The sequence below is a fragment of the Vicugna pacos genome, chromosome 8, assembly GCF_048564905.1.
Source record: "Vicugna pacos chromosome 8, VicPac4, whole genome shotgun sequence".
NCBI classification, from domain to species: Eukaryota; Metazoa; Chordata; class Mammalia; order Artiodactyla; family Camelidae; genus Vicugna; species Vicugna pacos.
In genome coordinates this window covers 27875421-27889441 of record NC_132994.1, presented here as the reverse complement: position 1 = coordinate 27889441, position 14021 = coordinate 27875421, and the positions used below count along the sequence as shown (strand labels likewise).

At 33.7% G+C, this 14021-nt stretch overlaps 1 protein-coding gene across 3 annotated transcripts in view; it reads left to right on the top strand.

Annotated features, from left to right (window-relative positions):
* ASCC3 (activating signal cointegrator 1 complex subunit 3) overlaps positions 1-14021 on the top strand; it is a 301819-nt gene that overhangs the window by 232563 nt on the left and 55235 nt on the right. For all 3 annotated transcript variants that reach the window (XM_015235974.3, XM_072965658.1, XM_072965659.1), the window contains 3 exons: positions 218-343; positions 5526-5637; positions 5834-5968. In XM_015235974.3, the coding sequence (XP_015091460.2) occupies positions 218-343; positions 5526-5637; positions 5834-5968 (373 nt within the window). The remainder of the gene's footprint in view (positions 1-217; positions 344-5525; positions 5638-5833; positions 5969-14021) is intronic.

Below are 14021 nucleotides of genomic sequence, written 5' to 3'. Positions count from 1 at the left end.
TGGCTCTCGTCTCCTCCTCCTCAAAGTTACTAGCTCCCTTCCTGTCAGCCTGTGTTTATTTCCACCTAGCAGTTCACTTCCCCAGAATTATATATGAATTATACAAAACACATTTGTTTTATATCCTGGAACATGAAATCTGAGTCTTTACTATGTGAGATAAAATGTTTTTCATTTAATATTTATGTATATTTCCCACGTCTTGTTCACTCTGTAGCTTATTAGGAGTGCTCTCTGACCATTTAAATGCAGAGATTGCTGGTGGTACAATAACATCTAAGCAAGATGCAATGGATTATATCACCTGGACTTACTTCTTCCGACGTCTTATCATGAACCCCAGGTAAGCGAAGGGCAACTGTTATCTTTCTTTTTTGTAGTGAAAGAAAATATGTTTGAGAGTAACAATTTCTAAATTCAGGTACATAACAAGCCAGAATGTTGGACATCCTGGGTATATGAATTTGCCCAGAGAGATGATATTTCTAATATGATCACAATGTATTATGACACATTAGAAAATAATTGTGTGCATTTTATTAGCTGATTTTAATTAACTTAGAATATTCTCGAGGAGTTTGCTCTGTAGTTAGGGAAACAAGACACCTCAAATCATTAAGAAATGTGCTCAATTAAGTTACATGATAGTGATTGACTTGGGTGCAGCTGGAATTCAGAGAAGAGGGTGTGGGTCCTGATCAGATCACTTTTCCTCCCTGAACCAGTCTCTGTGTGGATCTTTCTTTACAGTCTTGTTTGTAGCAGCACTATTCTGCCAGTCTCCAGGTCATTTTCAGTGACAGTTGCTTCATGTAGGGGTTCTTTTTAATTCTTTTTAAAAATTTCTACTTTTTAGTTAGGTGGGAGGGGCTTGTATACACACTTGGGTGCATGTGTGTATGTGCAACAAGGAGAAACTGTGGTTTATTTAAAATAGAAAAAGTGAAGACCATTCTCGAAATACAGTCATATATAGATAGATAATATGACCCAATTCTTCAACCCCCTTCATTTAATCGTATTGATTAAATTGATAAATCATACTTGTAAAGCACCTCCACCACACCACCATCACAAATAAAATTTATGTTGAGAAAGATTTCAGTTCCTGGGTTGTCCTTTATATATCTTTGCATATTCTTATGTTTTTGATACTATATATATACGTGTATATATATATATATATATATATATATATATATATATACACACACACACATATACATATATAAAGATACATATTTATATGTGTAAATATGTATGTAGACACATACATATGTACATTAGTTTGTTCAGATATATATAAACACATGTACTGGTGTATCATGAAATATAATATATTTCAAATTGAGTTCTGGATTCAATTTGTATGTTCAATTTTACTCTCTGTTTTCCCCTGAGAAACCTTCTAAATATTTCTAAGGCAAAAAAAGTGTTGTGGTAGTTTCAGCTGTCCCTGAAACCACTTTCATTATTTGTGTCATTATTACTGCTGCATAATCTGAACATAAAAAAACATGGTGCTGTAACAAATGACTTCCCAGTTCTGACAGTTATAGCAGCAGCATTTCAATACTGATGAAAAATTTCCCAGCGAGATCTCTGGCCAGGTTTACATAAACCAGAGAGGAAATGGCTGCCACTATTCACATTAAATCCAAACTGTTTAGTGTAACTTTATCTATGTTTTACATTACAATAAAATCCCTTTCATTTTCAGCTGGTGAAATTTCATCCTTGTTAAGGTTGGAATAAGATAACTAGAGGTTTCACATGTAGTATTCTTGGTTGTCCTTTGTATAAGATCTTTTAAAGCTAATTTTTTAAAAGTTGTTTTACTCTTTGATTGTTTAAATTTAATGAACTTTGTAAATTTTTATGATAGGGAGAGGTTTGTTATGACTTTTTCCCAATGGACTGCTAATAGAAGTTAGCTTGTCTAGCCCATGTGCTGGATGCTGTCACTATCAAACTGCCTTTGACTTTCACACCTCTCAGGGGACTAGTAATTGTTGTGTTCAAACAGCCTGTAATTGTGATCCCGCTGGCTTTCTCAGTACGCTTCTGGCTATTAGAATCATTAAACAACTCAGCACCTGTTAACAGCATTGTAAATATTCAACCCTGCTTGTGTGCAGGTTGAGTCCAATATAGAGAAATCTTACAGAGCTCAGCCTCATAAATTAGAGCCTCTGACAAGTCAATTATTGTGAAACTGGGTTTCTCTGTGAAATAAATGAAATAGCATGCTGACAAAAAGGTAGGCTGTCTGTTTATGGCAAAGAGAAGATAATGACTTGATGATTCAATGCAGTGAGCTTGAAACTACATTGTATCCTTTATCTATAATTAAAGTTTTATAATATTTCTGCTTTAATAACCAGTAAATTGTAAATTTTGTACTGTGGAGAGTGAGTCATGAAAACAAACCTTTTTACTTAGCTGTTGCATGCTTTTTCAAGTTAATAAAGTGATTATTGAAATTAATAATATGTAATGTTTTAAGCTAAATGCTTATAATTATTTAAGCTAGAAATTGCACGGTGACTGAAAAGTTCACATGTTTGAAGAGAAGGCCAGATAAGGCTACTAATGAAAATCATGTAAATATAAACTCTATCCTTTATTCACAGAATAGTGTCAGAATATATTCTCTCCCAATTTATTTGACCTAAAAAAAATTCCATTTACATTTACTTTTATTACTTTGTAGTATCTTATAAATTATATATCTAATTAAGATGTAGCAATCTTACTTTTTTTATGGATTTAAAAAATTTAAGTAACCTTGGAAACTCAGTTCAAATATTAACAAAGAATAATACTTGGTAAAAATCAATAAAATCATATCACTAACAAAAATAGATACATTTTAGTATTTGTGCTGGCTGCACAGGAGAAAAGTTTTTAGTGACTGAGATTTTACTGTTATATTCAAGAATATAACATGTTAACTAGCATTCTCTGGTTTTAAAGTTGTCACTTTTAAAAACAAAGTCATCCCTTTCATATGCCACAACATCTGAAGAAAACAATTTTCGGGAATTTTTACATTGTAGATTACCCCCAAATATCATAAGGATGAAAGTTTTGACATTGAATAAATTGAATGTCAGTTCAGTTAAATTGAATCTTTTTGTTTCCTCTCCTATGCAAGGTAATAAGAAGGTTGGTGAGCACATTGGAAAAGAACAACTATATTAAATATCAGTGGAAGTTTTTAAAGTTATTCTATTCAAAGAATGCATTCATTTTTAGCAAGTTAGATTATGAATAATATTTTAGTGTAGTCATCAGATAATTGCTGAAGTCTCAGAGCTATGATTTTACTTGATACTTTTGGTGGGGGGCAGCTCATTTTAAATGTTAAAAAAATGTTTACCCTGACTGTACCTTATCTGGATAAAAGCCACAAATTAGTCTAAAAAATTTCCCAATAGACTTAAATAAACAAACTTTAGAAGGGATATTAGCCCATCAAAATATCTTATAAATACATAAAACAATGGGTAAATATTAAAAAGAACCTATAATTTTTGGAGGAACGTTTTTCTCATTAATGGTTTTAAATATTACTTGTAAGTATACCAATTTATTCATTAAAGCATAATATTGTGAAGCTGGCATTTCAATTACATTTATAGGAGAATGGCTTATGGTAATCAGTAGCAGCAACCATGAGATTGTTTTTGGTTTCAAATGGCTAATAAATTTATAAATAAAAAGGGAATTATAACTTCTTGGTTTTCATGGTATTATTATTTTCATAATGTCTTCCTGCTGTAATTTTAATTGCATAAAGAATAGCTTGATTCTTGTTCTGCAAGTAGTACTACTTATTCAATGACCTGTACACATTTTCACTAATTTTTTCAATTTAGAAATAACTTTATCAACTCTGCATTAGTCAAGACAGCTGAATATAGTATTGGAAAACTTGTACGCTTAGCAAGCTGAAAGAATGTGAAATGTAAAGTAAGCACTTATATTGTAGAAAATTTGGCTGATAAATTTCATTTGTTGGGGTCAAAATGAAAGACAAAAAATATTGTTAGTAATTTGGACCACCTTTGGGAATCTGTCTCTTTATGGGGCTTTGAATATCCAGAATTTTTATTTTCACCTCTAATGCAGAATAAATTACTCTAATTATATACTCCTTCTTAGTCATAATACAGGATAAAGGAAGCCTTTTCTTATGGTTTCTAATGCTGGTTTTTCACCTTCATATATGTCTAGTTAGATAAAATTCTGTACGTTTTGTTTAAATTAATGGCAGCACAGATCTGTCTGGTATTTATCTGTTCATTGATAAATATTGCTTTATTTTGGTCTATGAACAGAACTTTTCTAGGAAAAGTTTTCTAGGAAAGACAGTAATTTCTCCAAAGACTAAAATTTAAAGTAACTATTCCACTTTTATGAAAATTAAAATCCTCAGCATATAATTATGATTTACAGTTATTTTCCCAAATAAGTAACCTATTATTAATCCATATTCACTGAAGACTCTCATATTTGGGTATACCTAGCCATTTAAGCTAATGTCTCTTTCTAGTGAAAATATATCCTCCCATGATTTAAGTCCTGCTTTGTGTATTTTTAAATAAATGTTTATAGAAATACTGACCCCAAATCTTTCCCTTTGAAGAAAGAAAAAAAGTAATCACCATACTTGGCAGGTTGTGGTTTCTTTTAGGCCTCTCCCATTTGAGACTGTTAACACTTTCTGCCCCAGGTTCTGACTGCCCTCTTCCTAATCCTGTACAGATATAAGCCCTCGTGCTGGGGTTTCAGTGATGACAGTCTGTTCTCTGAGGCCTGTTCCTTGATTTGGATGGCGGTAGGGCACGTAATTCTCCATGCTGACTAGGGGACAGGGTTCACCCAGCAGGAATTCGAGATCTTCCATGGCTGCAGCACAGTCCCTCACCTCTTGGATCTGTTCCCAGGCACAGATTCCTGGTGTTCTTAGGGTTTTGCCAAAAACATCTTGGAGTTAGAGAGAGGAGCATTCAGGTGAATTGCATGTCCTTTGGCTTTTTACTTAGAAAGTATGTGGAGCTGAACTCATATGTTTTCTGTAGAGATAAAGCTTAATTAGAATGCTTTTTTGTTAACATGATGATGTCTCTTCTGATCTTGGATATTTATTGTTTATGCGTTAGGGGAACAACAATTGACTAAATTTCCTAAAGAACTCATCTACCACCCAAATCCATAGTTCTTTGAGTTTTTTAAAGTTACTGAGGATGAGTTGTTACATACAAAAGGGAATTATACATTTATATATAAAATGTTTACTTATTTTTAATATATTGCCATTGTTCATCAGTGTTGGCAAACCTTAATGTGGGGCTTTTGGTCTGTATAATGGAAATGGTAGTTTTGCATTTGCTTTATTTCATTGATTTGCTATAAATGTAATTATTTTGTGGAAATTCTAAAATGAACAATGTGAAATTGAAGTGACCGTTTTAATAGGAAATATCTTGAAACAAATAATGACCTCACTTGTTTTCTAGCTACTACAATTTGAGTGATGTGAGCCATGATTCTGTGAACAAGTTTCTGTCCAGTCTGGTTGAGAAGTCCCTGGTTGAATTGGAACATTCCTATTGTATTGAAATTGGAGAGGTACGACTGGATCACATACATTTCAATTGAAGAGACTGCCCAGCTTTGTAACAATAGGACTTTTTCGTCTAGTGATAACCAAAAATGTTAATGAAACTGTTGCAGTAGCAACCTGCAGTATGAATTTTAATTTTATGAATGTATGCACTTCTGTTGTACTTTTTATTTATGTCATTTTATCTTTCTTTGGAAATAGGATAATCGGAGCATTGAACCTCTGACATATGGCCGGATTGCCTCTTACTACTACTTGAAGCACCAAACAGTTAAAATGTTCAAGGAGCGTTTGAAACCAGAATGCGGCACCGAAGAATTGCTCTCAATTCTGAGTGTGAGTTTCATGATTTTACTGCATTATTTTTAATATAAAGAGATTATATTTTATATATTTCATACCTTCCCTTCTTTTTTTTAACTCGGATATATTTTTTTCTTTTATTACTTTTTTATTGAGGCATAGTCGGTTTCCTTCCCTTCTAATTTGGGTGTTAAATTGTTGCTGTCCGGTTCCTCTTGAAATTTGGCAGAAACTATTGATACACGTTTTCCTCTGTCAGACAAGATCACTGCAAAAGCAACATATCTGGAACAAGTTCCTCATAGATAAGGTGACCATGTAATTTATCATCCAAACCTGGGTCCCTCTGTGAATGGAATGGGGCACTGTTAACACTTAAGCCAGGATAATAGGTATAGACTGGGCTCCTCTCAGCAGCCAGGTGTCCACCCTATCCTTCAGTGTAATAACTTGTCTGAATTATAATCGAAAGCTTTTCTTATTGCTGTTTTTGGGTAGTTCTTATTGAACCTATGATGTTACTGAAATTTCTTTACATAAAGATCCACGAGATTAAGCTCTCTTAGAATTAATTGCCAGAAAAACTTTTTTAACTCCTCCCATTCCCCCTTCCCAAAAAATATACAATCAGATTTATCACATGGTAAAAAACTATACTGTGTTGACCTCATTTTTTTTTTACCAAGAAGTTTAGAACTGAACTTAATATTAAAATTACTATTCGGAGTATCTTCTCCACTTCTTTTCTGCATACTGTGTATGTTATTATTTCTATTTGTTGACTTTAAATGTAATAATTTACCATAAAACTTTGTTGCCACATTAGTCAGGATATAATATATGTTATAAGTAAATACTGTATATTATTTTACCCTTCAGGTGTGTTGGTTAAAAAGTTAAGACCCTTTGGACTATAAAGTCTTTAAGGTCCTTCTCTTATAAATTCACTGATTCTGCTGTGGTTCACTTACTAGCTTTTTTCCTACCTCTGCTATTTATCATTCTCAGTTGGTAGCAGTATCCCATTTACAGTTTCCTAATTTTTCAGTGTTTTCCTTTGAGGAACTAGTGTATAGATTTTGTGTGTGGCATAGGGCCTCATACATTGTAATGAGTCCGAGTTTGTTAACAGATGGATGTGTGGGTCCTGTATGAATCAGTTTTCTGTTCACTCTATAGAAATGAGTACAGGGTTAAAGTATATGAGGCAGCTCTCAAAAAAATGATTTTTTTTGTCAAATCAGCAATTCATTTCTGAGGTAAGAATATTTTTTTAATGAAGAATTTCTTTTAGATTTCCAAGAATGAGGTTTTTATCATTTCTTAGACAGTCATAAAAACAGGATTTATGTGGAGGAAAGACAGTGAAATAATGGTTAATTAATTTTGGCAAGCATCTTAAACTAGTATCTGTTAGATTTAAGAGTATAATGTTTCTTTCTTGTTTACTTGCCTTGTTATATTACCTAATCTAGTCTTTTAAAGTACTTAGGAACACATTATAATAGCTAACACCTCTGAGCACTTTTCATGTGCCAGGCACTATTCTAGGAACTTTACACTGAGAAAATCATTTAATCCTAACAACGACCACTCATTTGATGGCAATAGCCATCATTACTATTCCCATTTTACAGATTAACCAACTTGTCCAAGGTTGCAGAGCAAGTGAGTAGTTTACAGTTTAGCATCTGAGTATGGGCTCTAACCACTGCACTGCTGCCTCTCGTGTCTCACTCACAAACACACACACATACACACACACACAAAGATGTGGGAAACACTGAGGTGGGAGGTGCAAAGTATGTCATGTTAAGACTAGATGCACATTGTAAAGGTTTGTGAAAATCGTATGCCTATTACATTCCGTATCCCCTTCCACCACCCTAAGAAAGCCTCCAAGTGTATATAATACCAAGGGGACTCAATCATTTTCTCTTCAGTCTTCTCTACGAAAAGGCATTGATCAGAACCAGAGGTTTGTCGCATCCTTTCACCAGCCTCTTTCCTTCCAGCATTACACTGTCTAAAACCAGTTACACTGATCTCATGGTATATCTTTATTAAAATAAAGTCAACTCTTTGGTAACTAAACAAAACAAATTATCTGCAGATTTATATGTGCAGGTGTGATGTTCTAAGAATTGCCACAGAATGTTGCCCATCATCAAATAGAGTCTCTAAAAACAAAACAGAATGTAGTATTCTGTCTGCTCGTTAATCTTCCCTGTGCACGAGATTTGCTATGTACATTTCTCTTGGCCCGACATCAGAAGAACATCAGGGAGAAAGTTTGAATGAGCCCAAGGGAGCCATTCAAATGATTAGGACATTTCAGTCTAGAAAGGCTTTGAATCAGGTAACAGACATTAAAATCATGAGCTATATGAATGGAGGCCCTCCTTAGAAAATGAACAAAAGTATCTTTTTTAATTAATAAGAAGTTCCATCTGATCCTATAAGTAATAACTCAGAATTTGTTACTTCACTTGGTGGATATAATATAGGCCAAAAATATATAGATTCAAAAAGTGCTGGAAAGACTTTATTAATAATAAAACTACTAAGGAACTGAAAGAGGACATGAGATTGTATCTGTCGTATCTGGTGTGATAGATGCTGGACATTCTGTTACAGATCAAGGGAAGTAGGGACCAGGGTTAGATAAAAGTGTGTCGTCTTCGTGGTATTTTTCTCTTGGTCCATCAGATACTTGGAGTATCTTTTATCCTTCAGAATATTGGGTCCAGGGGGTATTTGTTTTTCTAAGTGCGACAGTCTGTTCTGTTATACCTTTAGGAACTAATTCCTGTTGATTATTACTCCATTATTTGTAAAATTTTATTTCAATCAATACTGAAATAGAAAACACACTTTTACTAATGTTTTTTTCTCTACTAACACCTCTTTTGAGACCTGCATTTTCCCTTACTCATCTTCTTCCTAAGAAATTGTCCTATTTCTGGCTTACATTTTTAGATGTCATTATCTTTAAGTGATAATCAGATACTCTATTCTAGGTGTAAGGCTGAAGATTGTGTTGAGACTATTTCTCTTCACTTATTCTATGATAGCAACTCATTTATTTAAATCTTGTCTTTTCAATACATTCATCAAAAAAATAATAACTACTACCTTTTGTGGAGCACCTACTACATGCCAGGCATTTAATATATGTTATTTATAATCATCAAATAACACTTCATGGTAAATGCTAATATATAGAAAATGAAATTGAGGTTTAATGAGGTTATTCACATTTTCCCAGGTTCTGTAGAATGTAGCTCTTTAGAATTCCTTTCCCTATACCCTACTTCCTCTCCTAGACATATTTTATCCTTATCCTATGATTTAATTCCAACTGTAAAAAAAAGTTAAAGCATTGAAATGTAAAGATACATACTTTTTAAAAGTCAATTAGAAGCAGAGTTACTTTTAAAATTATGTGTGACCTTGTAATTTAGAATTATAGGTATTAAGTACAGATGTTAATTACTGGCAAAATAATTATTTCAACATTCCTTATTGAAAACATATATTTTAAGTTTTAAGCAATATGATGCTACTTGGAAAGGTTAGATACTTTGTAAGAACTCTTGCCAAGTTTTTTTTAACACCATGAATTAATAAGCTTCATAATTAAGGCAGCTGCTTCACACTTCTATTGTTAACCAGTGACATTACATCTGTCTTGCTCCATTGATGCCCTCCTCCTACTTATTGAAGCATTTAGCAGTTTTGGCAACAGGGATTACATGGCATGGAGTAAGTAGTCTAATTAGATATAAGTGAAAATCCTGAGGGAAAGGGACATTTAAAAAGTAATTTGAAGAATCTCTTAATGATGTTGGCACGGAAAGCCAAATCTAGAGTAAAAGGTGCCTGTCATCATGGCACACAGGGATCATGATTCGATATATCCAGTGGACTTCTAGAGATAGCCTATTTTAAAAGAATAATTGAAATGGAAAGATTTCAAAGTTAGGGAAAATGTATTTAAACATATTGAAAATTCATTTGAACATATTTTTTCATTTATTTGGACATATTTTTCATAATGTGTTTGCTGTAGTATTAATAGCTTTGAAAGAAAACAAAATATGCCCCAAATGTATTTTGTCTCTAAATTGTCGATATATTTCTGAAAAAGATATGCTCAGTTGTTATGGTTCTTGTGACTACACAGAAACATGAGATTATATATCAAATATCCAATTTGAAAAGTTGTGAAATTCTTATTTTTCCACAAAGCCTTGGATATTGACTAAAAGTATGGGTTTCATGTGTCAATATAAAATAGAACCATTCCAAATTTAGAAAAGTATCAGGGCAATAGAATTTTTCTCTATTAATAAATTCCCACATTTGACAGTTCTCTGCACTGCTTTCTTTAAAAACACAGTGATTCTTTCCTCTGTCCACATGTAGAACATTTTCAGTAATACAGTATTTTTAATGCTTGAATTTTGTCCTCTTTGGGACACAACCACAAATCTTTCAGTTGAAAATTGCAAACATATCTTTCTTAAATATGAGCTTGGAAAAGTAAGTAAGAATTTTTTTGAGAGAAATTTTAAACAGAACAAATAAAGAGGACAAGCCAGATATGGATACCATTGGTAGGGGACCCAGGATGTAAAATTAAAGAGATCATTAAAGGAAGAATGGAAGGAAGGAAAGGTTAACCAAGTAACAGTGCACATCACCAACCTCATGGCCTTCCATTTCCAAATGACCTCCCGACAGTCGCAGGATCCCATCTGCTACTCTTCATCACCCTAGTGGGGAAACCTAATGGGATCTCTTCCAGGGTTCATGAGGAGAGCTTCCCTAACCCTCAGGCCGGGGAGCTGCTTGGAATCTTTTGGAGAGGCACAGATGGCAAATGTCTTCAAAAAGAGTATCTTTCGACTTCTCTTGGTCTCTTTCCCTCGAGACCTCCCCTAGTCTCCATTATTTCCTAGCTTCTTGCTAGCTTTCTGGACTTAACAAGCTTTTCGCAGCACAGAGAAAAATGAAATATTTTCCTGATAAGTCCTCAGTCTCAGATCTGTTGTGATTTACTGGCTTCCTCTAAAGATTTTTAAGCTGATTATGTTCTGATGAGCATAAATTATATGTGTAATATTATATGAAATTTGCCCTGTTTAAAATTTTTGATACTTTTTAAAAAATTCCTTTTGGCTTCCTAAACTGGCCCACAGAATAACAACTGCCAATTACTAGAATTCTAAAGGTTGGCAGTTAAATAGGCTATTAAGAAATGAGTTTAGATACCAAAGTATGAATAGCTTTAATATTTCTTTTATTATCACCTAATTTAACTTTCTCATTTTTTTCCAAAAACAAAGACCCAGTCTTGCCCAAGATGACACAATCAGTATGGAAAAAATAATACAAAAACTCAGCTTCCAAAGGGGAGAGTTGAAGTTAGAATTCCTCTCTCTCAGCAACCTTTTAAACGCCCTTCTCTTTTTTTTTCCCCCTTTGCAGTTTTGTACTTTTCTTTTTCCTCTTCTTGTATTTTATTTAGCTCTTTTGCTTAAACTTACAAAGCAAGGTTATGTAAAAAGGATGCATCATTAACCTTCTCAGCCTAACCTATCTATAAAAAATACTTTTGGCTTGTTGACATTTATTAACATTTGCCAAACATTCTATCCAATACTCAGTGTACTTGGGAGAATACCAAAGAAATAGAAGACAGACTTGTATCTTGTAAGGAAATTTGTACTAGAGCCCAAAGAACCTAATAGAAACAAAGGAATATATCTGTCTCTTCTGCTGTTGCTGCTTAGTATAGTTTTGTCTGTGCCCAGGAAGGGTTTAGTCCTACTCGTGGCATTCAAGGCAGAAGAGTTGCTGCTGTTGTCCTCAAAAGTCAGAGTTCTCAGCCTGGCCCAGGGGCAGGATTGGATCACCAAGCTCCTGGGGGTCAATGTTAAAAACACTTGCAGAGGGAGACTTCATTTAGGCAGTTTAAAATTATAAATAAAATATTGAGTGGTTTCATATAAATTAAGTTATATTTATAAATCTCCAGGGTAGTTTGCTTTTCTGGGAACCCTATCATGAATCACTTGGCAAAGTAAATCATTGTTAATTTGGTTTGGAATATATGTTTGTTTATCATTGGTAGTAACTCCCTGCTTAACTTAATGATACTATGACTATTTAGAATTGTCAGTACACAGGCAATCACATTGGGGAAATAAAAATGTAATGAAAATAACATTGAAGATTATTATCTTTCTGGGAATGAAATCTCTTCCCTAAATTCTAGCCATTTACCACTTCATTCTAGTTTGACTAGGCAGGGGATTGTTTAGACTATAAAAATAAGTGGAAAATAAATAGAAAATGTAATAGTGGATAAAACATTTTAAAATAAAATTTCCATATACCAGAAATTGGTTTCTGCTCAAAATGTTTAATTTCATCCCAATGAAGTTTAAGTACTCTAAAATTACTGTTAGGGTTTCATTGGTCCAGCAGGTGGAGCAGTTCTGAAATCAATGCTGGCTCCCTCCTCAATTAATAACAGTGATTAGAAGTATTCCAAAGGGTTCACGGTTCCTATCCTAAATATGTTCCCAGTAGAAATAATGCCAAAACATCACCTTTTATTTTCACAAAGCAGCCAAATAGGTAAATAAGTGTAATGATTGCCGATACTTAAAGACAGCTAAATGTGCTTCAGTGTCATTTTCTGTGTAATGGAGCAAAAGAAAAATTAAATACTCTAAAAAAAAATTAAGTATCTTTCCCAACCTCCTACTGGTATAAGCAGAGTCCTTCAATATTACATTGTTTTGGAAGCATGGAATTAAAAAAAAAAAAATAACCATAGAAATACTCCTTGGTGCTAAGGGACATAAAGCCCTTTAGCTTAACTAACATGCCAGGCTTTTTATGTAATAATGCAGAGAAACACAATAGAAGTTTTTTTAACTGTATTAACACAGTTTCAGGTAAAATTTTTGTAAATTCTCTATTATAAATTGTGTTAAAGTATATTCTAATATGTGTTTAAAAACAGGCCATTATATTTAGTCATTTTCTTGTTTTATTGAATCTAGTTTTACAGATAATACTGCTTTTGTAAGTTTTGGGGTTTTTTTAAATGAAAACAGTATAATTACCCTTTTTAATTTATGTGTTTAAACAATATTTATTCCTTGCCATATGTCCTTACACTTGCTTAATAATGCATTGTTCTCTCACCTCACTGGTTGTTATCAGACAACCCACTAGTTCTTATACATTAGCCATTATGTAGTCTGATAGAGATTTATATCTCCTGATCACTTTCTCACTAGTTTCTCATCCATTAATCCTTCTGAGTTGTTCTTTTTTATGGTCATTGTATTTTAAAGAAAAGAGCCTATAGTCTAAGTATAGAATGATTACAAAACTATGACTTTTGTAATATCACCACCATAAATACCTTATGGAATTATAGAGAGGATTAAATTAGTTAATATAGGTAAAGCACAGAACAGTCCTTTGCTCATTTGCAGGACTTAGTAAATGTTAGCTAGCATTTTATTTAATGCTGTTGATTGAGCAGACACTGTGCTCTCGGCATGGAGTGCACTGCAGCAAGCGAGGCTGATGCAGGTCTGGTACTCGTGGACCTTGTGTTCATAGTGGGCTTGGCAAACAACAAGGAAAAAATAGACTTAATAGAAGTTCATATGTGTATAAGTGAGATTTTTTTTAAATAAGGCAGGAGTCTGGAGGTAACTAGAGAAGGTTGTTCTTCATAGAACAGTTAAGGAAAGCTTTTCTCAAGAGTTGATATTTGAACAGAGAACTGAGTGACGTGAAGGAGCAACTCAGGAGAAAGCCGTGGGAAAGAAATTCCAGGCGGAGGGAATAGCCAATGCAAAGACCGTGAAGCAGGATCTACTTGTCAGGCTCAGGGAACAGCAGGGAAGCCAGTGTGGCGAGAGTGGAATAAGCACTGGGCGGGCATGGTGGCAGGGCCAAGGTCATCGTGGGCCTTACTGAGGAGTTTTGATTTTATCCTAAGTGTTCAGAGAAGCCATTAGAGGAATTTTGATCAAAAGAGTGATGTGATATT